Source organism: Aquarana catesbeiana, linkage group LG05 (assembly GCF_042186555.1).
Source record: "Aquarana catesbeiana isolate 2022-GZ linkage group LG05, ASM4218655v1, whole genome shotgun sequence".
Taxonomy (NCBI): domain Eukaryota; kingdom Metazoa; phylum Chordata; class Amphibia; order Anura; family Ranidae; genus Aquarana; species Aquarana catesbeiana.
Genome location: NC_133328.1, coordinates 531,283,142 through 531,307,239, shown reverse-complemented (window position 1 = coordinate 531,307,239; position 24,098 = coordinate 531,283,142). Strand labels below are relative to the sequence as shown.

The 24,098-nt window shown below is 43.6% G+C and overlaps 1 protein-coding gene across 3 annotated transcripts in view; it reads right to left on the bottom strand.

Moving 5' to 3' along the window:
* The window catches only part of MCMDC2 (minichromosome maintenance domain containing 2), a 96,679-nt gene that overhangs the window by 16,883 nt on the left and 55,698 nt on the right, over positions 1-24,098 (bottom strand). Inside the window, exons 12-14 of one of the 3 annotated variants that reach the window (XM_073631762.1) lie at positions 9,136-9,275; positions 8,874-8,983; positions 5,638-6,373 (exon numbers count right to left, since the gene is read on the bottom strand). In XM_073631762.1, the coding sequence (XP_073487863.1) occupies positions 6,207-6,373; positions 8,874-8,983; positions 9,136-9,275 (417 nt within the window). In that variant the 3' untranslated portion in view covers positions 5,638-6,206. Of the gene's footprint in view, positions 1-5,637; positions 6,374-8,867; positions 8,984-9,135; positions 9,276-19,266; positions 19,469-24,098 lie in introns of those variants that run through there. The other 2 variants (XR_012244532.1, XR_012244533.1) reach the window with 2 other exon arrangements.

Below are 24,098 nucleotides of genomic sequence, written 5' to 3'. Positions count from 1 at the left end.
GGGCATCCTCAAATGGAAGGTGGAGGAGCGCAAGGTCTCTAACATCCACCAGCTCTGTGATGTCATCATGGAGGAGTGGAAGAGGATTCCAATGCAACCTGGGAAGCTCTGGCGAACTCCATGCCCAAGGGAGTTAAGGCAGTGCTGGAAAATAATGGTGGCCACACAAAATATTGACACTTTGGACCCAATTTGGACATTTTCAGTTAGGGGTGTACTCACTTTTGTTGCCAGTGGTTTAGACATTAATGGCTGTGTGAAAAAATAAATAAATGCAGCGCTAAACAAAAAATTCATAAGAGTTAGCTAGCACAGTGTATACTAGTAACATATATGTGACAATTAATCATTCAACGTGATCAAAGATGACAACCACATTGAAAAAAGTGGGAGGGTAAACTTCAATGGCTAAAAATAATGTCCATAACAAAGTGAAAGTTCATCCACCTAAGCAACATAATACTTCTGGTGCCGAAGAGGAAGAGCGTATGTGATAAGTACACTTAAATCGCATGGGTGGTCTTCATATGCTGAAAATCCACAGGAAAAATGGGAGGAGTAAATACGCTTACCGGAAAAGGTGGACACATTCACCATATGGCCAAGTGTCATTCAGGCTTGTGGATCCACCGATCCAGATGGATGCTTGTAAAGAGACGTTAGTAGTGGATTCCAATGGTTCCTTCTAAAGGCGGCCGTGGACAGCCGTGGGAAACGGATGATGTTCAGATCCGCAGAGGGTGGATGGATTCACCTTCGCAGCAAATGAATGGCTGGAGAATGTAGCTTACACTGCAAACAATGACCACATAAGCATCCAGCATGCATGAGCAGAGAACACCACCATGTCCATGTGTTGCCCAAAAATGCCTTAGCATTTTTGGGCAACACATGGACATGGTGGTGTTCTCTAAAAATTTCGTTTGGGTACAGTGTTGCATGACCGCGCAATTGTCATTCAAAATGCGACGGCGCTGAAAACTGAAAATTGGCCTGGGCAGAAAGGAAGTGAAAATGCCCTGTGTTGAAGCGGTTAAACAAGCTGTACACTCACTACTTTACATTGTAGCAAAGTGTCATTTCTTCAGTGTTGTCACATGAAAAGATATAAAAAAATATTTACAAAAATGTGAGGGGTGAGTATATTGAGTATATTTTGTAAGATACTGTATACACACACACATTTTTATATATATATATATATATATATATATATATATATATATATATATATATATAAATAAAATTATCAAAAAAAAAAAATATATATATATATATAATTAGTATATAGTATTAAATTACCATGGTATACATTTTGTAATACAAATTGAATTCTGTAAAATTGACATTAAAAATTCATTTGATATGAAATTGGTAAATAACTTGGCAGCAAAACAACAAATACTCTTGCGCACAAGTGTGTTGATCAGGTGATCTAGAGTTCGAAATGGATAGTGTCATAGGCCTTGCTGCCCTCCAGGATAGGGATATCATAGCAGTCAAGCAAAGAAAAAAGAGGGCGCACCAGTCTTGTGCAGGGTGATCCATCAGGTATGAGAATATTTGGGATCTAGTCAATCGGGGGGGGGGGGTGATCTAGACACAGGGAGGAGATACCAGAAGCTATGTAAGCGAGAAGCCTTCTGGATCTTCACCCTTGGCAGTCTCACCACTGGAGGTCTCAACAAAGATCCCGAGATACATAAAATAGTATAAAATAGTGTAAAATAATAGTGTATAGTCAAAAAAAGATGAGATCGCCATTTAGAAATGAAATTCAACTACTATGTTCCATCAATTAGTCATCCGGTAGGAAACCTTGCCCTGGCTTTCCTATGTTAGATATGTTTAATTTATTAATGAACTAATTTTTTCATGCTCTGTTGGTACACACCATGCCCCGACAGTTATTGCGGGCATTTTCATTCAGACATTCTATGTGTATGCAATACATATGTATGTACATGTGCATGCATAAATTGTATGGGGGTGTGTTTACATGTGTGTACACATATATCTCTCTCACTTGGTTGGTATATTTATGCATCTCTCTCTCGGTTGGTTCATTTACCAACTTTTTAATTTTATGGAATTAAATTTGTATTACAAAATGTATACCATGGTATTTTAATACTATATACTAATTATTATATATATATATATATATATATATATATATATATATATATATATATACACACAGTTATAGATGCTTATGGCTTAGTACTTTCGTATTGTGCATCTATATCCACATTTGTGTATTTGTATATATGTCTATATCACTATTTCCCATCTGTATATCCATATATGTATTCTATCCTGTTCAAGTGTCTATATAGGTCGCCTGCTGCAGACAGTGATCCAATCCCAGAGGGACTCAGGTTCTCTTGTTCCATCTTGATGCGAATGGAGAGATAGACAATGTATATTTACTTGTCTTCCCCCCTTATCTCTCTGGTGTGGTAGCCACCACATACAGCGGTGGTCGATGTAAGAATGTACTGGTATGGATCAACATACCAACACATGGTAAGACCCAGACTCATATAGTATTACATGTAATGTTGGTTGGCCATCAGGCATCTTTATGTACATAGCACTGGATTGTCTCTCACACTGGCTATAGAGATCCGCTATGTCGGTTTGTGAGCTCACATGTTCGCACTATCTGGTGGGAATTTGGTGCTACATGTTATACGTATATACATATTGTGGAGTTGTCACTCTAGTCCTGCCTCTCCCCACTGGACCGCCCACAATTAGTAGGCAGGCTCTGGGGCCCTTCTGGGATGGGTTCTATGGATGCATTTGCGTATTTAACCACTTCAATACAGGGCACTTATACACCTTCCTGCCCAGACCAATTTTCAGCTTTCAGTGCTGTCACAGTTTGAATGACAATTGCGCGATCATACAACACTGTACCCAAACTAAATTTTTATAATTTTGTTCCCACAAATAGACCTTTCTTTTGGTGGTATTTGATCACCTCTGCGGTTTTTATTTTTTGCTAAACAAATAAAAAAAGACCGAAAATTTTGAAAAAAATAAAAGTTTTGCTTTTGTTTCTGTTAAAAAAAATTGTAAATAAGTAAGTTTTCTCTTTCACTGATGGGCACTGATACGGCGGCACCGATGAGGTGGCACCAATGAGCAGGCACTGACGATGGGCACTGATATGCGGCACTGATGGGTGGCACTCATATGCAGCACTGATGGTTGGCACTGATAGGCGGCACTGATGGGCAATGAAAGGCGGCACTGATAGGGTGGCACTGATAGGCGGCACTGCTGGGCACTGATACGCGGCACTGATATGAGGCACTAATGGGCATCCCTGGTGGTACTGGCAATGGTAGGCATTGAAGTGGGCACTGATTGGCAGCTGCCTGGGCAGATTGGCAGCTGCCTGGGCACACAGTGGCATTTCCCTGGGGGTCTAGGGGCATACCTGGTGGTCCAGTGTGGATGGCTTCCCTGGTGGTCCTGGGCGGCTTCCCTGGTGGTCCTGGGTAGGATCCGAGGGGGGGCTGTATAAACAAATCAGCACAGACCCCCCCCTGTCAGGAGAGCAGCCGATCGGCTCTCCTCTACTCGCGTCTGTCAGACGCGAGTGAGGAAAAGCCGATCACCGGCTCTTTCTATTTACATCGTGATCAGTCGTGATTGGACACGGCTGATCACGTGGTAAAGAGTCTCCTTTGGAGACTCTTTACCTAGATTGGTGTTGCAGGGTGTCAGACTGACAGCCCGCAACAACGATCGCCACGATGCATGCCCCCGGGGGCGCACAGCAGCTCGATATTCCTGATCACGTCATATAACGTCCGGTCAGGAATATCAAACCACTTTGCCGCCGTCATTTGGTAATAGGGCGGGCGGCAAGTGGTTAAGTAGCTGAAGGAGGTAGCACTGCCAGGCTCTGAGGAAGAAGGTACTCCTTCGAAACGTGTCAGCCAGCAGTGGTTCCCGTGTCCTCGCCTTCATCACCTGGAGACTGTTGATACCAGACCGAATTCCATCAGCTTTTTATATTGCAGTTTTCCCTTAACATGTTTGTGAGTAGTCTTTAACATATTCTTTTATTAAACTTATCATAAGGATAATGCACAAGGCTGGTGCGCCCTCTTTTTCTTTGTTTGACTGCTAGGATATCCCTATCCTGGAGGGCAGCAAGGCCTGCGACACTATCCATTTCAAACTCTAGATCACCTGATCAACACACTTGTGCACAAGAGTATTTGTTGTTTTGCTGCTATCAAAAATTTGTTGGGGACTCCTGCTGCAGAGTGGGTGTTTTTTTCCGGCAGGGCTATTGTTCAGTATATAGCTGCTTCTTGAAGAGACAATAGTGAAATCCATAGAAGAAAGACAGCTAAGAAGATCTTCACTGGCTAAAGATTTTACCACCAGTATTAACATTTTGAATCTGAGACTATAACTAATGAAGAGACTACTGTGATTGAAACAGACTCCAGATAGAGAGGACAAAATGGTATCATTATTTTACAAATTGACAGAGCTACTAGAAAGAGAGATGTTGCAGTGGTGGGATATCCTGCTACTGCAAAAATATCTGGAATATAAGAGAATACCAAAAGGGTTAAGAATAACAAAATTATGCTCATTTTTTTGACAAAGATCTCAAAGAGAACTGGATAAAATGTCTGCACGAATGTAACCAATTGTGGTTACAATACATTATTACTCAGAGAGTGAAATCTCTCTGTTATTCGTACAGACATTTGTATTCTACAAGAAAAATTATCCACATTCTCTGATATTGCAACATTGGATAGTTGGGATCAGAAAGTGAATGAACAAATGACAGAATATGAAGCTAACCTTATAAGTAAAAAGTCAGGTAAATTTGAGTGAGATCGGTTGGACTACCTGAATGGTCGGGAGTTCAACTGGAAAAAGGTCAACACTACCACTAATAACAACAAGCATAGGAAAGGTTGTGAATATCATTCTAGTGAAAATGAGCATACGCATTCCACTTCATATAATAATACAAATACTGTAAAAATCCAAGAACATCATATATTTCAGCCTCAGACTGATACATATAACACTAGTTACACCCAATCAAAAAACGTCAGGACTAAGAACAACTCTAAGTACAAAGGGAAGAAGAAAAGTGGCCAGAACAGGAGAGAGGAGGCTGGATATACACCATTACGGACTGGTCAGATCACCAGGTGCAAATATATAGTGGGAAAAAACTAAAAGAAAACGAATACAGCCAACATATATAATGATTGGTATGCTGTAATATATTACATTTTTGGTTTTGGGCTTAAAGTATATTTCCTGGGAAAAAATTTCTAGCAGGTGTATGTACTTGCCCAGCTGTTTAATGAGCATTTATCAAAAATAGCTCCTGGTCCCAACATATCCCAAACTGTTTTTTGATCCATAAACACAGAACCTCCAGCAGCCTATACAGTTTTTGAGATTTTCCCCAACACTGAAGATATACCCTAGGGCTTAGGTGGTTAGAGTATTTAAGTTCTACCTCACCAGAATGGTCCTTGATGTCTACAACATGTATCCTCGCTTACTGAATATATTTGCCTGGTAACTACCTGTGAACATTGTACCTTTTTGGGACCGTCTCTTCTGCCTGTATCCATTGTATTCATAACCCAACCTATCTGTTGCCACCCGTGGCCTTATTTTAGAACACGTAACTTTGCCCTGATGAAAATGGCATTATTCAGCAGGCAGCAGCATTCCCTCATACCCAGTCATCAGACCTGTAACTTTTTGAGAAAGTCAGAAGGTAAGTGGCTGCAACAGGGTCAGATCTGTGCCCGATGTTTGTGAACACCAAAAAATGCACACGTTGAGTCTACTCTTGTGCACACATTGAGTCAGCATCTCAGACCAGTAAGACTTCTTTTGAAGAGAAAAGTAGAGGATACATGTACACATTACTATGCATGCATTTGGACGGGAAAAAGGCTGTTGCTAGATCTACTTGAGGAAAAGAATTGCTTTGAAAGTCACTGTTTGTCCTCATCCTAGGAACATTTATCTAGATCATAATGTATTTAGTGGTATGTCATCCAATGCATATTAGTTAAAATTACGTGAACTGTTTTATTGTTGAAAATATCAGTAGTAAATTGATTTATGAAAACATGCAAATGTTTCTTGTATTTAAGAGGCATTAAATTCCTTCTCTATGAAAAGTGTCCTTATTCTTCAGAGATAGAAGCTGCTGCTGCTGGTCCATATGTCATAATAAACTGTAAGAGCTGGTGCTGGTATTCTCTCAGGTATTTATCTCGCTGACATAAACTACTCTCATCCACCAGCTCAACTGGAAATAGAGGATTATGGGATACAGAGAACACTGAGCTGCCTGCATGAAAACACAGGTCTAAAGTCACTTACATAGCTTCACTTGAAACAAAAGTAATGAATAAACTTGAAAAACATCCAGTAATGCACTTGGAGTACTTTGTTTTAAATAGGAGCATAAGACTGCATGACTCTAGATTAGTCTGCAATTGATAGCATGAAATGAAACATGCTGGAGTTGCACTAGGTTCAAATCTAATGCGGAAAAGTAGCTTTTTTTGTCAAATGGTGTATCATAAAACAATGTGCAGCTATGCTCTGAGCTGAGCTTTATTTCTGAGGTAAAGTTTAAGTTCATCTTTCAGGAAAAAAATAATAAATGCACATATTTTTGCAAAAAAAAAGTGCATACATTTTTTCCCCTAAGGGAGCATGCAAAGCATTATACTGGCGATCAGTGGCTCATGGGTGCAATGTCGGGCTCCTGCAGACATGCCCTCCACCTTTCTTGCCTGTGCTTCTGTACGAGTTTTCTGTTAGAAAGCTGGAGGAAGTGTCAGTGGACTACAAGGGTGCTCATCAGCACCCTCATGGTCCATTGAGAACTACAAGACAGGACTTGGAGTTTCTTCACTCACAGATCCCTGTGAATGAATTTATGTATCTGTATGTTGTTTCTTCTGCCTATTAGTGGGACCAGGGGATGCACCACTGGTTTGGGGAATCTTCTTAGGAACCCTGGTGGCCTTATGAAACAGGCCTATCCTCTACTGCTGTGTTATGCCGTGTACACACGGGCGGACTTTTCGACCGGACTGGTCCGACGGACTTTTGACGGATTTCCGACGGACTTTTGAAGGAATGGACTTGCCTACACACGATCACACCGAAGTCCGACGGATTCGTACGTGATGACGTACGACCGGATTAAAATAAGGAAGTTGATTGCCAGTAGCCAATAGCTGCCATAGCGTGGGTTTTCGTCCATCGGACTAGCATACAGACGAGTGGATTTTTCGACCGGACTCGAGTCCATCAGAAAGATTTGAAGCATGTTTCAAATCTAAAGTCTGTCAGATTTTCGACTAGAAAAATCCGCTGAAGGTCCGATGAAGCCCACACACGGTTGGATTGTCCGTCGGACCAGTCCGGTCGAAAAGTCCACTCGTGTGTACGCGGCATTAGTTCTCATTTTCTCCTCTATATTTACATTACCTCTTTTGGCTGTTATTTGGCTAACCTGTATGATAATTGTCAATGCTAGCCACTGCGTGGGTGCAACTATTGCATATTGGCTACTTGTTAAACTCAAATAAAAATTATTGAAACAGAAAAGCCTATTAGTAAAGATGAAATGACTGAATGTTGCATTACAGAGCCTCAATTCAAATGTATAACTCTTATGCCGCGTACACACGAGCTGACTTTTCGACCAGACTGGTCTGACAGTCTATCCAATGGCCTTTTGGCGAACATCCAACGGACTTTCTGAACAAACGGACTTGCCTACACACGATCACACCAAAGTCCGATGGATTCATACGTGATGGCGTACGACTGGACTAAAATAAGGAAGTTGATAGCCAGTAGCCAATAGCTGCCCTAGCGTCAGTTTTCGTCCATCAGACTAGCATACAGACAAGCAGACTTTTCAATAGGAACTGGGTCCGGCAGAGTTCTGATGTAAAGATTTAAAACATGTTCCAAATCTAAAGTCTTGTCAGATATTCGACCGAAAGAGTCCGTTGCAGGTCCGATGAAGCCCACACACGGTCGAATTGTCCGTTGGACCAGTCCGGTCGAAAAGTCTGCTCGTGTGTACGCAGCATTATTGTGACAATGGGTGCTTGTGGGTAGACAATTCTTTGCACCTAAGACAATATGATGGTGTTTTTCAGGGAATACTGAAACATTCACATCATTAAAGTACTTAATCTAATCTACACAACCCACTTTGGTGGAAGCCATTTAACCTATGATTATCAAAATCAGAAATCAGGAGGTTTTTATACTGCTTGACACACTAATGGGGGCATAGTTATAAAGTAGTGAATCTGACATTCAGCAAATGTTCACTTTCAGGTGCAAGTGTTTTTAAATACAGTCATTTATTCAGCCGTACCAGCAGCGAATGTTTGGTGAAAGTCACATTTGCTATTTTATAAGAGATTCCAAGGAACCGTTGACTCCTTTAGCTTACTGCTACCCTAGGCACAGTCATACAAGTGTCTTATGGTGAGTGAAAGAGTTAGAGAATCTATTTCCAAAAACTAAAATGCAGAATATTGTGGTTAACCAGTATGTAGATTTGGTGGCTGCAATTGTTTTAATTTTTCATGCTAAGCTTTTTTTCAGCAAGTACTTCCTGTGTCTAAACAAGACTTTAGTATCACTTTAAGCAGTAAAGTAACAGGGCCCTGCGTATGAAGGAAATTATACATATTCAACCCATTTACCTACAAAATATTTAACCCTTATCTTGTATATATCATACTTTTATATATTCATATTTTATACTTTCTTATAATCAAATTAATTGCAGAGAAAACACAAACATTTACCATGTTTCAGAGTAAGAAAATCTTCAAATAATAAAATGGCAACCAAAGCATCTTCTTCTGTCACTTCCTTTCTCAAACTTAACTTCGCATGTGCCTCTGCCATTGAAGAACTAAAAATAAAAAAAAAGATTGATATTGGATGAAGGATTACATTACATTTTTCTTGTAATTATCCCCTGTCTTCACAATAAGCACTCCTTTTCCACATGTACATATATGATTAGTGTACTATGAGGTGCTTATGTTATACTAAAGTACTCACAGGTGTCTCAGTGCTGATGCTGAAATTTTAGATCCACTACTGTCTGTCCTTATCCTTCTGCTTGCCAAATAATAACTCTGGAGTAATGTTTCAGCCCCGAGGCTAAAGGTCACCTTTAAACTCTTTGCATAAGAAATTAGCTAAACAAGTAAAACACAGCAAATTATTTTTAAACAAATGCAGAGTAGTAATTAATTTAGTAGTGTTATACAGGCATACCCCTGTATTTCTATGTTTATCAACTAAAATGTCTGCTGTAAGAAACATTCTATATTTGTGAACTACCAACACAACAACCTAAATTTTGCCAACAGTCTAGGACAACAGAATGTGATAATCTGTAAAACAATACTAATACAATGAAAGTACATCAAGCTCTGCAAGAATGGGTTCTTTAACTTATAGGGTTAACAGATAAACGTTATGGAGTAAAGCAATGTTTATACGTTCAGTTTTTTATCATTCAACCAGCGGGTTGAATGAAAAAAAACTGACAGATCCCCATATCAACACAACCAATGTGTAATGCAGGGATCTCTCCCGCTGAGCTATTGCATTCTGACAGAGTGGAATACTCCTCACCAGAATACACTGATCACTCTTCTCAGGGATACATTCACTGGGATTGTTGTTATAAGGGAAGAGTAAACAGCAGCAGGCAGACTTGTCTGAGGCAACAAGGTGAGAACAAGGCAAGCGCATAGGCAGAAGGATTTAGCTGAAATTCAAGCTGTTGGTGGCCATGCCAACACCACCTGGTGGTCAATTAGGAAAACAAAAAAGAGCCGAACAGAAAAAAAATTCAGCTTTTTTAAGAGTGGGATCTGAACCCACAACCTCTGCTGCATCCAAGAGTAGCTCTTCTTGCTGAGGCCCCAGAGATGCTGGACAGCATCCTGTCTGATCCCTTGGATAATCGTTTTTTGTACCTTATCCCTGGTGGTGAACCTTGAACTCCTTGCTCCTTCCTTGAACTTAAGCCACGCCTTTGTACTTTTTGCCAGATTATTGTGCTCTCTCCAGCCAATATCTTGCTCTTTTGCCTACCTGTAGCTGTCCTTATCTCCATTCCACTACTATCTTTATTGACCTTTGATTTGTTCCTCTACTATGCTTCCGCTTGATTCCAACCAGCAACCATTCATTATTGACCTTTGGCTTGTTCCTCGACTCTGCTTCCGCTTGATCCCAGCCTGTAACCACTTGTTACCAACCTTTGGCTTGTTTGCTGACTATGCTTCTGCTTGATCCCTTTCTGCTACTGGACCCTGGCTTCCTCTCCTCCTGGTGGGCTGATCCTGAGGACTGTGACATGGTACTAACACACAGCAAAGCCCATCCCCACCATCAGGGTCTTTGGTGAATACTAGTTAGTTCTTAGATCCTGCACCTCGGGTTAGTCATGTCATCTGCCATGCTTACCTGCTTGTATACTTACTGTATCCAGCTGGTCGGTGCCTGACCTCTGACCGTGACACAGCTGAACATTGGCCGCAGCCTGTCAGCTGCAGCCACTGTTCGGATATTCTGACAGCCACAGGTGCCAGTTGTCAGAATACAATAGCCAACTGTAGGAGATCCCTTCATAAACAAAACTTGTGTAATTATGTACTTATCCCATGGCTTCCAATACCACCTCTGTGCCGATGACACACAGATCTATCTCTCCACTCCTCAACTCACCCCCCTATCCCCTCACGGATCTCAAACTTGCTGAATGACATATCGGTATGGATGTCACACCACTTCCTCAAACTTAGTCTTTCTAAAACTGAGCTAGTTATATTTCCTCCTTAACGGTCCCCCTCCTGTCACTTCACCATTAATATCAACAACACAACCATTGGTCCCTCCACACATGCCAGGGTCCTGGGTGTAATCCTTGACTCTGACCTCTCCTTCAGCCCCCATATCCAATCACTGGCTAAATCCTGCCGCCTTAACCTCCGCAACATCTGCAGAATTCGACCCTTCCTGACTAATGACACCACAAAGCAACTTATTCACTCCTTGATTATTTCTCGCCTCGACTATTGCAACTCTCTCCTTAATGGCCTACCCTTAAGCAGGCTATCCCCCCTTCAGTCTATTATGAATGCTGCTGCTAGACTAATACACCTCACTAATCAATCCGTGACTGCTGCTCCTCTCTGCCAATCCCTTCACTGGCTTCCCCTACCCCACCGTGTAAAATTCAAAATGCTAACCACAACATACAAGGCCATTCACAACATCGCCCCCATCTACATCACCAACCTCATCTGCAGATATCGCCCAAATCGCCCCCTCCACTCCTCCCAGGACCTCCTGCTCTCTAGCTCCCTTGTTACCTCCTCCCATGCTCGCCTTCAGGACTTCTCCAGAGCCTCTCCCATCCTCTGGAATTCCCTGCCCCAGTATGTCCGATCAGCCCCTACCCTGTCCACCTTTAGGAGATCCCTGAAAACTCATTTATTCAGGGAAGCCTATCCCACACCCACATAACTGTCCCTGAGCCACCCCCATCAAATCATTCTTTGCAGCTATTACCTTTTGTACCACCACCCCCTCCCTTTAGAATGTAAGCTCTACGAGCAGGGCCCTCCTGTACCTTTTGTATTGAACTGTACTGTAATTGTGTTGTCCCCTTTTCAAATATAACTTTTATTAACACCCACAACGGGTGAGATCAGATCAAATACAACAAAAAAGAAAATATAACATACAGATTACAACTAAAATATAACTTCATTTATATAATATATGGCGGCACGCATCAGTAAAGTCATATATAAAGCCTGTCCTTGACCGGCACCGCCCCTTGTTATCTACTAGGAGCCGTGTATAGAAGGGATTCAGGTAGCAAGTCTGACATCACTCGTTGCCTTTTTCCTATTTTCAATCAAAAAAACAAAACAAAACAAAACAAAAAAACAAAAACAAAAAAAAAATAAAGATAAAAATAAAGAAAATAAACAGCGGACGGGAGAAAGGACAAGTAGGAAGGAAGGGAGGGGGATTAGGTATCTTTGGTTCTGGATAGCCAAGGCATATAAAGGGTAATGTTCATATATGGCTCTCCTGTCCAAGGAGGGCTGCCCCCTCCCTAGACAGGATGAACTGTTTCCAGACACTCCAAGTCGTGGAATATTTGTCCTGTTGATTTCGCTCAGCCGCTAACAAGTCCTCCATTCTACTAATGTCTACCACCTTACGCAACCAGTCAGCCACCGTTGGCGGTGATTGTTTTTTCCAGTAGAGTGGAATGCAGGACTTTGCAGCATTGAGGAGATGTCCTAAAACTGATTTTTGATAACATTTAGCAGGTATATTGGAAACATGCAGTAAAAAAAATGCCGGATCACCAGGAATCTTATATTCCGTGAATTTTTGAGTCACTTCCCGGACTGTCGTCCAGAAGTTAGTCAATTTAGGGCATGACCAAAATATATGAAATAATGTGTCTTTGTCTCCCTGACATCTCCAGCAACAGTCAGTGGTATCAGGATAGTATTGGTGTAGGAGGTAGGGGGTACGATACCATCTTGTCAGTAGTTTATAGTTAAATTCTTGAATTTTTGTACAAACTGAAGACTTCAAAGCAAGTCTAAGTATATTCTGAGTTTGACCTGGTGTAAATTTTTGTTGTAGATCCTGTTCCCATTTATCCAAGAACGGCAGGTGTGGTAGGGTTGCCGGGCAGTTCAGCATAGAGTATGTTCTGTATAGAACCTGTATTATATTGCCTTTGTCAGAGCAATATTCTTCAAACGTCGTCAAGGGACGGGCAAAATTGCGAGGATTAGGTATGGTATCCAGAAAATGTCGTAGCTGAAGTGCTGGCCAAAAGGTCAATTTAAACGGACCCTCCTCCATCATTAATTCCTCGATGGAGGGCCATCTGCCGTTCATAAGAAAGTGGGATGCTTGAGTCATGCCGGACCGACGTAAATTGCCAAACGTATGAGGACAAAGACCCGGAGAGAATTGTGGGTTCCCCAGAATGGGGAATAACAGAGAATCCAAAGAGGAGAGGGAATGTTGTTTAATAGCTACAGAACCTATATGAAGCGTCGTCCCCATTAGGGGGTGACTTTTCAATAGTGATTGTAGATGGTCGTAGCACCATAGGGGCCCTTGAGAGTGGAATGCGTGTTTGTGCCTGTTCTATCAGAGCCCATAATTTAGATCGGCCATGACGGCACCAATCGATAATTCTGGTGTTGTCCCCCTTATATATTGTAAAGCGCTGCGTAAACTGTTGGCGCTATATAAATCTCGTATCATAATAATAATAAATAAATAATCCAGCTGGTTGGCGGGAGCCTCTCTGCTGTTGTAGCTACTGGTCTCTGAGCCTGATCCCTGACTGTGAAACAGCCGAACAGTGACCACAGTCCATCTACTGCAGTGACTGTTCAGGTATTCTGACAGCCCCAGGAGGCAGCTGTCAGAATACAATAGCCAGCTGCAGGAAATTCCTTCATGTATACCATTTACTCTGGATAGGGGAGTCTATAGATTTCCCTAGTTCAGCCCCCTGGGCTAAACAAAAGAAAACTTTACATACGTGGCCAGCTTCCGACCCGGCAGTAGATGCTAATTTCGGATTAAGCCTGAACAGAGATGTTATGGAGAAGGGAAGATGAAAGTATTGTCAAAGGGTGATCTCTGTGAAATGCAATCTTAGCATGCATTTACCACAAAATAAGTGCATAGGAGGTCTGTCCAGAAAGTATCCAGCTGTGTAATATGAAAAATAGAGACATTTATTGAAGAAGATACAAGATAGAGGAAACTTCACATAGCTCTCCCAGCAACTCTTCCACTATTCAAAACACTCTGCAAAATCCTTTACTGGAATCACTTTCCCAATCAAAAAACACAGTTAACATGGTCTTGATCTTGCTGCCACTTTGCCGTGCCCTCTTGGGCACGGAGAGCCAACCATTGGGACAACTAGGCCTTCATTTTCAGATAATAGCTGTACACCCATAATTCATCTCTGGTTATGATCTTCTTGAGGAAATCTGGTTTATTGGTAGCAGTTTAAAGCAAGTCATTAGCAACTGCAGCATGATGTTTCTTCTGCTCTTGTAGCAAAATTTGTGGAAGGCATTTTGCCGCAACAGGTTTCATGCCAAGATCCTGCATCAAAATCTTAGACCCAGTGGTTTTTGAAATTCCCAGATCAGTTTCTAGTTCTCGCACTGTCAGTTGCTGATCTTTGTTCATTGTACCCCGTAGACCTTCAACATTCTCTGGTTTTTCCAGAACATGGATCAATTTCAACAGATTCTCGACCATCTTTGAAGCATTTTCAAATTCCCAACTGCCATCTATTCTGGATTCCCAACTACCAACTACCGTCTATTTGATGCAGACAATGATGTTCATAGTAAGCTGTCCTTTAAGAGTTAGGAGGATCTTTACCTCCTGCCCACTGCCGGCAGAATCCTCTGTTGTTCTGGGATGACGTCATACAATGTCACCCCAGTCACACTGAGCCTGCGCGCTCGTGGGGGTGTGCGCTGTGTCACTGGGACAAGGCACGACCCCGATCTTGGTATAGAGCCGATGAAGCGGCTCTTTATCCATGTGATGAGCTGTCTCCAATCACAATTGATCACATGTAAACAAGGAAATGCTTTTTATCAGATCTCCTCGGCTCACACTGACAGAGTGTGAGGAGAGGTGATCAGCAGCATTTCCTCGCAGGAGAGATCTGTACAGATAATCAGAACACTGATTATCAGTGCAGCCCCAATAATGCCCATCAGTGAGGCCAGTCTCTGCCCATCAGTGAGGCCAGTCTCTGCCCATCAGTGAGGCCAGTCAGTGCCTGCTCATCAGTGCCGCCCATCAGCGCCACCTATCAGTGCCGCCTATTAGTGCCCATCAGTGCTGCATATTAATGCCATCTCATCAGTGCAGCCTCATCAGGGCCCTTCAGTGCTATCTTATTAGTGCCACCTCATCAGTGCCCAGCAGTGCAGCCTATCGGTGCAGCCTCATCAGTGTACATCAGTGAAGGAGAAAAATTACTTATTTACAAAATTTAAGGAATTTATTACTTATTTACAAAATTTAAGGAATTTACTTTATGAAGAAAACTTTTTTTTTTCAAAAATGTTGGTCTTTTTTTCGTTTATTTTGAAATAAAAAAAAAGAACCCAGTGGTGATTAAGCACCACCAAAAGAAAGCTCTATTTGTGTGAAAAAAATGATAAAAATTTAATTTGGGTACAGTGTTGCATGAACCGCGCAATTGTCATTCAAAGTGTGACAGTGCTGAAAGATTGTCCAGCTAGCGCCCTTTGATACTTAGATATAGACTGCAGGGGGTGCTTAGGGCAGAGGGCACCCAGGACGTAGACACCAGAGGGCACCCAGGACGTAGACACCAGAGGGAACCCAGGACGTAGACACCAGAGGGAACCCAGGACGTAGACACCAGAGGGAACCCAGGACGTAGACACCAGAGGGAACCCAGGACGTAGACACCAGAGGGAACCCAGGACATAGACACTAGGGAGAGTTGAGAACATAGGCACTAGGGGACCCTCAGGACACAAACACTAGAAGGCGCTTAGGACAGACACTAAAAGCCAACACAAATGTAATATATTGCAGCTTTCTCAGATGTGATGGCTCCATTCGTTTTCTTTAATTTTAATCTGATGATCCTGCCAGTAACACACTTCCCAGGGGGACAATGCTCACTCATTGTCCTGCATCTATGGAAGAGTAGTGTTGTTGCCCTAGGACAGGAAATCAGAACACATTTTCCTCTCCATAACATAGAGGGAGGTGATCTGTAGCTCACACGTAAGAAAAATACTGGCCTTTAGGGTCTTCCAGGGGGACAGAGATGAGCCAATCAACACTGCCACAAGGGAGTCCATAGCCCCCCCATAATCAATGATTGGTAGCCCTCAACCTACACAGGATTTTGCTTTAATTTCTGGCAGAACAGGGGGAGATGCATTACAGCGCTATGAGGATGGGGAAGTTCCACTGGAGACCAAGGGGGGGTGGGGGACGTCTGGCTTGCAGTGGATAAGATGGCCTCCATATCACAGGACTGGCACAACCACTGAAGCACATCGCTCGACCATGCCATTTTTTGTAATAATAACATAATAAGAATTATACAAAATAATAAAATACTAAAAAAAAAATTAATGCTAATTATTATTTTGTATAAGTATTACATTACAAAAATAATAAAAAATATAATCATAAAATATAATTGGGAGATAATAACATTTAATTGGGTTTGAATATATGGGAGGGAAGGATTGTGTGGTTAGGATAAGGGAACATAGTATGTTAGGATGGAACCGGGGTGGCAGCTATAGGCAACTACCCCTGAGTCTACCCCTTAATCAACAATAAATAGTACACTTTTTTTAATGGTATGTTATGTTTTTTTTACTATTTTATTAGGGTGTTTTATTTTTGAGTGAGGTCACTGGTTGGAGACTTAGGGGGGTGAATGGGAAGGGATGTGTAGAATCAGGGAGGTAGCCACATATGGGCCCTCCTGGTACTCCCCTCTTAGTTATTACAAATCGTTTACACATTTTTTTTTTTTATTATTGGGGGGGGGGGGCTTTAGACAGAGAAGCAAAAAGAGAAAAAAAGAAAAAGGGAGAAAGGAGGAGAACAAAAAGAAGAAAGGAGGAGAAAAAAAAAAAAGAAGAAAGGAGGAGAAAAAAAGAAGGATTTCTTTTTTAGCACTGATCACTGTGTTACTGTCACTGGTACCCAAAAAGTGTCAAAAGTGTAAGTTAGGTGTCCGATTTGTCCACCGCAATTCATCTAAAAATCTCTGATCGCCGCCATTACTAGTAAGGCCTGTTTCACACATGCTGTCCGTTTTTCAACCATCCATTGACGGACTGGCCAGAGATCAGCAGAGCTCCACCTAGAAATGGAACTTCTGTGGATCTGATTCTTCCCCCCCTCCGGTGTCACATTTATCACCTTTCAGGGAGGAGGGGGAGCGGATACCTGTTAAAACCAGGTATCCGCTCTCACTTCTGGGGAAAGATCGCCGCAATCATCAACCCCTCCCCTCACACCAGGGTACTAGGTGTAATCCTAGACTCTGACTTGTCCTTTCAGCCCCAAATCCAATCAATGTTAAAAGCTTGTAGACTTTTCCTCCGGGACATCTCTAAAATTTGCCCCTTTTTAATGAAACCACCAAGCTACTCATTCATTCCCTTGTTATCTCTTGCCTTGACTATTGCAATTCCCTTCTTATAGGCCTACCTCTCCATAGGCTATCCCCTCCTCTAACATGAATGCTGCTGTAGACTTATCCACCTTACCAACCACTCAGTGTCTGTCACCCCTCTCCACCAATCCCTACACTGGCTCCTGATCGCCCAGCGAATAAAACTCAAAATACTAACAACATACAAAGCCATTCACAACTCTGCCCTGAGCTACATCACCAATCTTGTCTCCAAATATCACCCAAACCGTCCTCTACGCTCCTCTTAAGACCTTCTGCTCTATAGCTCCCTTGTCTCCTCCTCCTATGATCGTCTCCAGAGCCTCTCCCATCCTCTGGAACTCTCTACCTCCACTGGTCCGGATATCCTCTACTCTTGCTGCCTTCAGGCGATCCCTGAAATCTCATTTCTTCAGGGAAGCCCATAACACCTCCAACTAATCTTTTACCATTTCCATCAGCTTCTTCCCCTCAGTTACAACCTTTTGTACCACCTGCCCCACCCTTTTAGATTGTAAGCTCTTCTGAGCAGGGCCCTCTTAATCCTCTTGTATTTTATTGTATTGTTACTGTATTGTCTTGCCTCCCTTTTATATTGAAAAGCGCTGTGTAACCTGTTGGCACTATATAATTCCTGTATAATAATACTACGTTTTAGCGCCCCTCCCTTTCCCTATACGTATGATGTGTTAGACCTCTACATAGGAAAACACATGTCCTACACATGTTATATGTCACTGCTCAAGTGAGAGCAATACGTTTTGCACCAAAGCTCCTTCGTAATTCTAAACTGAAGACCTGTGGGGCCTATGAAAAAAATATAGGGTACTGAAGTTTTTCACCGTTTCATGGCCACACGCAATTTTAAAGCGGAGCTCCACCTAAAAGGGGAAGCTCCGCTAGCTTGCCTTCCCGCTGTCACATTTGGGGGGGGGTTACATGGTTTTGACAGGTACTTGCTCCCACTTCCGACTGACTTTGCCGTTGAGAATTCAGCCGGAAGTTTGGCCCCCCTCCTCCTTCCCCCGCCATTCGCATGCGTAGTAGGGAATCGGCTTTGAAGCCGCAAAGCTTCACTCCTGGTTTCCCTTAGCTGAGATGGTGGCGGCAGCACCCGAGAGCCGATTGAAAAATTGTCCTGGGTGAAGACACTGCTGGATTCGTGGACAGGTTAAGTGTCTTTATATTAAAAAAAAAAAGTCAACGGCTACAGTAATTGTAGCTGCTGACTTAATTTTGTCTGAAGGAGTCTAGAGCAGCGCTTTAAGGTTTGACGTGTTGGGTATCTATTTACTCACCACAACGTCGTCTTTTATATATTCTACCTAAAAATTGGGCAATAAATTACATTTAGGTGTCTAAAAATTAACTTTAGTGTATTTTTTTTACTAGGAAACATTTGAAAAAGAGCCAAGAGCTCCACCTACTGACTGCTTCCAAAGTACAACATAGTCACACACACTTATAAACCCCAAGTGGGTGACAATGAGTTTGCTAAAGCACTGTGCGTCATAGACAACTGTCAAACATTTTTCATTAAAAAAAAAAAATCTATCTACTTTTTTTTAATGGATCTCACTGATGATCTCTGGTCTCCTTCAGCCACTTTCTATCTACTTGCACTTAGCTCCTCTAGCCATCCGGACATCATTGCGCTGGACCGACTTCCTGATCAGGACCACAGCGGCACACACCTGTGTAATGTGTATTGGTGTGCTCCGGCCCCTTAGTCTTCAGTGAAAGCGAATGTAACAGGGTGAAAATGTAGCAGACCAAATGGAAGACATGGAAAGATCATTGTCCCCTTATAGCAGAAAGTGAATTTCACAGAAAGATGGGATTTTTTTAATTTTATTTTTTAATATGTAAAAGCTGCAGAGTAAAAAAAAAAAAAAAATTAAATTGACCTTTAGAGACAATACATTGATGGGGGTTCAGAGTCTCACCCCCATTGCTACCTTGCCTACTTCGGAATTACCCATACTGATGACTTTAATCCGCAGCGACTTGCGGCTCTCCTTCCTCTTCTGCAGGTTGGCCTCCATGTCGTGTTCAGGATCGCAGTGTGTGGGCGACGGGAGACACAGACGGCATAGGGACTCCACACACCTGCATAGAGCACACACATGAGAAGGAGGAAGATATAAAGAAGATGTATGGGGGGGGGGTTCAGTAGATGTAAAGGGGAACCAGTAGGTGTATAGGGAGGTCAATAGATACATGGGGGGGGGGGGGGGTTCAGTAGATGCAGAGGGGAACCACTAAGTGTATAGGGAGGTCAGGAGGTGTAGAAGGGAACAAGTAGGTGTATAAAGAGGTCAATAGATATATTGGGGTTCAGTAAATGTAGGTGCATAAGGAGGTCAGAAGATGTATGGGGAGGTCGGCAGGTCAGGAGATGTAGAGGTGAACCAGTAGATGTATAGGGAGATCAATAGATATCTTGGGGGTCAGTAGGTTAATGGGGAGTCAAGAGATGTATAGGAAGGTAAGTAGGTGTATAGGGGGGAGTCACACGATGTACAGGGGTCAGCGGGTATATAGGGAGGTCAGTCGATTTAATGGGGTTCCGGAGATGTGTAGGGAGGTCAATATACTGGGGGTCAAGTAATTGTAGAGGGGAACCAGTAGGTATACAGGAAGGTCAGGAGGTGTATGGAGGGGGTGCTGATCGGGAGATGTATGTAGAGGTCAGGAGGTGTACAGGGAGATCAATAGATATATTGGAGATCAGTAGGTGAATGGGGTGGGGGACAGGGAGGGGTGTAGCAGAGGTAAGATGTACTGGCGGTCTAGGAGTTTATAGGGAGGTCAAAAGATATATTGAAGGTCAGTAATTGTAGAGGGGAACCAGTAGGTGTATTTGGGAGGTCAGGAGATGTACAGGGAGGTCAATACGTGTATAGGGGGTTGGCAGAGGTACAGGAGGGATCAGCAGGTGTATGGGGGGGGGGGTGATCAGATGTATAGGAAGGTAAGTATGTGTATAGGGGGTTGGGAGAGGTACAGGAGGAGTCAGACGATGTACAGGGGGTCAGTGGGTGTATAGGGAGGTCAGTAGATATAAAATAGATGTATAGGGAAGTCAGCAAATGTAGAGGGGAACCACTAGGTATATAGGGCAGTCAGGAAAACTGTAGGGGTTTAGGAGAGGTACAAAAGGGGTCAGCAGGTGTATGTGGAGGGTGCAGGAGATGTATGGAGAGGTCAGTTGGTGTATAGAGAGATCAATAGATATTGGAGGATCAGTAGGTGAATGGGAGGGGGGTTGGGAGAGGTATAGAAGGGGTTAGATGTACTGGGGTTCAGGAGATGTATAGGGAGGTCAATAGATATATTGGGGGTCAGTAAATGTAGAGGGGAACCAGTAGATATATAGGGAGACTAACATATTGGGGGTCAGTAGGTGCATAGGGAGGTCAGGAGATGTATAGGAAAAGAAGTAGGAGTATAGGGGGTTGGGAGAGGTACAGGAGGGGTCAGCGGGCATATTGGGAGGAGGGGGGGAGGTGATCAGGAGATGTATGAAGAAGAGGTCAGTAAGTGTATAGGAAGATCAATCAATATATTGGAGATCAGTAGGTGAATGGGGGGGGGGGGGTGGGGGGGGGGGGAGGGGGCGTGGGAGAGGTATAGAATGGGTCAGAAGATGTACTGGGAGGTCAGATATATTTGGGATCAATAAATGTAGAGGGGAATCAGTAGATGTATAGGGATATCAGCAGATATATTGGGGGTCAGTAAATGTAGAGGGGAACCAGTAGATATATAGGGAGACTAACATATATTGGGGGTCAGTAGGTGCATAGGGAGGTCAGGAGATGTATAGGAAAAGAAGTAGGAGTATAGGGGGTTGGGAGAGGTACAGGAGGGGTCAGCGGGCATATTGGGAGGAGGGGGGGAGGTGATCAGGAGATGTATGAAGAAGAGGTCAGTAAGTGTATAGGAAGATCAATCAATATATTGGAGATCAGTAGGTGAATGGGGGGGGGGGGGGGGGAGGGGGCGTGGGAGAGGTATAGAATGGGTCAGAAGATGTACTGGGAGGTCAGATATATTTGGGATCAATAAATGTAGAGGGGAATCAGTAGATGTATAGGGATATCAGCAGATATATTGGGGGTCAGTAGGGGCATGGGGATGTCTGGAGATGTATAGGAAGTCAAGTAGGTGTGTAGGGGGTTGGGAGAGGTACAGGAGGAGTCAGATGATGTACAGGGGGTCAGCGGGTGTATAAGGAGGTCAGGAGATTTATTAGGGTTCAGAAGATGTAAAGGGAGGTCAATAGATATATTGGGGGTCAAGAATATGTAGAGGGGAACCAGTAGGTATACAGGGAGGTCAGGAGATGTACAGGAGGGGTCAGCAGGTGTATGGGGGGGGGGGATCAGGAGATGTATGGAGAGGTCAGGAGGTGTATAGGGAGATCAGTAGTTATATTGGGGGGGGTTTGGGAGAGGTATAAAAGGGGTCAGAAGATGTACTGGGGGTCAGCGAGCGTATAGGCAGGTTAGTAGATATAAAGGAGTTCAGGAGATTTACAGGGAGGCCAACAAATATATTGGGGTCAGTAAATGTAGAGGGGAACCAGTAGGTGCATAGGGAGGACAGGAGATGTATAGGAAGGTAAGTAGGTATATAGGGGGTTGGGAGGGGTACAGAAGGAGTCAGAAGATGCACAGGGGGTCAGTAGGTGTAGAGGGAGGTCAGTAGATTTAACGGGGTTCAGGAGATGTATAGGGAAGTCAATAGATATATTGGGGGTCAGTAAATGTAGAGGGGAGCCAGTAGGTATATAGGGAGGTCAGGAGAGGTACAGGAGGGGTCAGAAGATGTACTGGGGTTCAGCGGGTGTATAGTGAAATCAGTAGATATAATGGGGTTTAAGAGATGTATAGGGAGGACAAGATATATTGCGGGTCAGTAAATGTAGAGGGGATCCAGCGGGTGTATTGGGAAGTCAGGAGATGTACAGGTAAGTCAATACATGTATAGAGGGGGGGGGGGGTTGGGAGAGGCACAGGAGGGGTGAGTAGGAGATGTATGGGGAGGTCAGTAGGTGTATAGGGAGATCTATACATTTATTGGGGGTCAAGTAAATGTAGAGGAGAACCAGTAGGTGTATACAGAGGTCGGTAGATTTAATGGGGTTCAGGAGATGTATAGGGAAGTCAATAGATATATTGGGGCTCAGTAAATATATAGGGGAACCAGTAGGTATACAGGGAGATTAGGAGATGTATAGGGGGTTGGGAGAGGGAGGGCCAGCAGGCGTATGGGGGGTGATCAGGAGATGTACAGGGAGGTCAGATATCTTGGGGGGTAATAAATGTAGAAGGGAACCAGTAGGTGTATAGGGGGTTGGGAGAGTGAGGGTCAACAGGTGTATGGGGGGTGATAAGGAGATGTATTGGGAGGTCGGTAGGGGTATATGGAAGTCAACAGATATATTAAGGGTCAATAAATGTAGAGGAGAACCTGTAGATGTATAGGGAGATGAATGGATATATTGGGCGGGTCAGTAGGTGCATGGGGAGGTCAGGAGATGTATAGGAAGGTAAGTAGGTGTATAGGGGGTTGGGAGAAGACACACAATGTACAGGGGTCAGGGGGTATATAGGGAGGTCAGTAGATTTAATTGGGTGGTCAGGAGATGCATAGGGAGGTCAATAGCTATATTGGGGGGCAGTAAATGTAGAGGGGAACCAGTAGGTGTATATGGAGGTGAGGAGATGTATAGGGGGTTGTGGGATGTACAGCAGGGGTCAGCAGGTGGAGAGGTCAGGAGGTGTATAGGGAGATGAGTAGTTATATTGGAGATCAGGGGGGGGGGTGGAGGGGGAGTTGGGAGAAGTATAGAAGGGGTCAGAAGATGTACTGGAGGTCAGCAGGTATACAGGGTGGAGATATATGTATAAGGGTTGGGAGATATATGGGGGGGGGGGGGGTCAGGAGGTAAACAGGAGATTTATGGGGGGTGATGAGATGTATTGGGGGTCAGTAAGGTATATTTAAGGGTTAGGGAATGTATAGGGGGAGGTCAAGAGATATATTAGGGGGTAGGTAGGTGTATATGGAGATAGGTAGGAGTATAGGGGGTAGGAAGGTGTAAATGGGGGTCAGTAAGAGTATAGGGGGGTAGGTAGGTGTATATGGGGGTCAGTATAGGTAGGTAGGAGTATAGGGGGATAGGTAGGAGTATAGGAGGGGGTAGGTGGGTGTATAGGGGGGTAGATAGGAGTATAGAGGGTAGGCAGGAGTATAGGGGGGTAGGAAGGTGTATAAGGGGGTAGGTAGGAGTATAGAGGGGGGTAGGTAGGTATATTAGATATGAGTAGATGGGGGTAGGTAGGTGTATAGGGGCGTAGGTAGGTGTATAGGGGGGTAGGTAGGAGTAGATGGGGGTAGGTAGGTGTATAGGGGGGTAGGAAAGTGTATAGTGGGGTAGGTAGGTGTATAGGGGTGGTAGGTAGGTGTAGATGGGGGTAGGTAGGTGTATAGGGGGGGGGGGGGGGTGGGTAGGAGTAGATGGGGGTAGGAGGGTGTATAGGGGGGTAGATAGGAGTATGGGGGGGTAGGAGGGTGTATAGGGGGGTAGATAGGAGTATAGGGGGGGGGTAGATAGGAGTAGATGGGGGTAGGTAGGTGTATTAGATAGGAGTAGATGGGGGGGTGATCACTGGATGTACAGTGCGATGATATGACGGTCGGTATTCTAGCACTCCGCTCGGTATCGGTG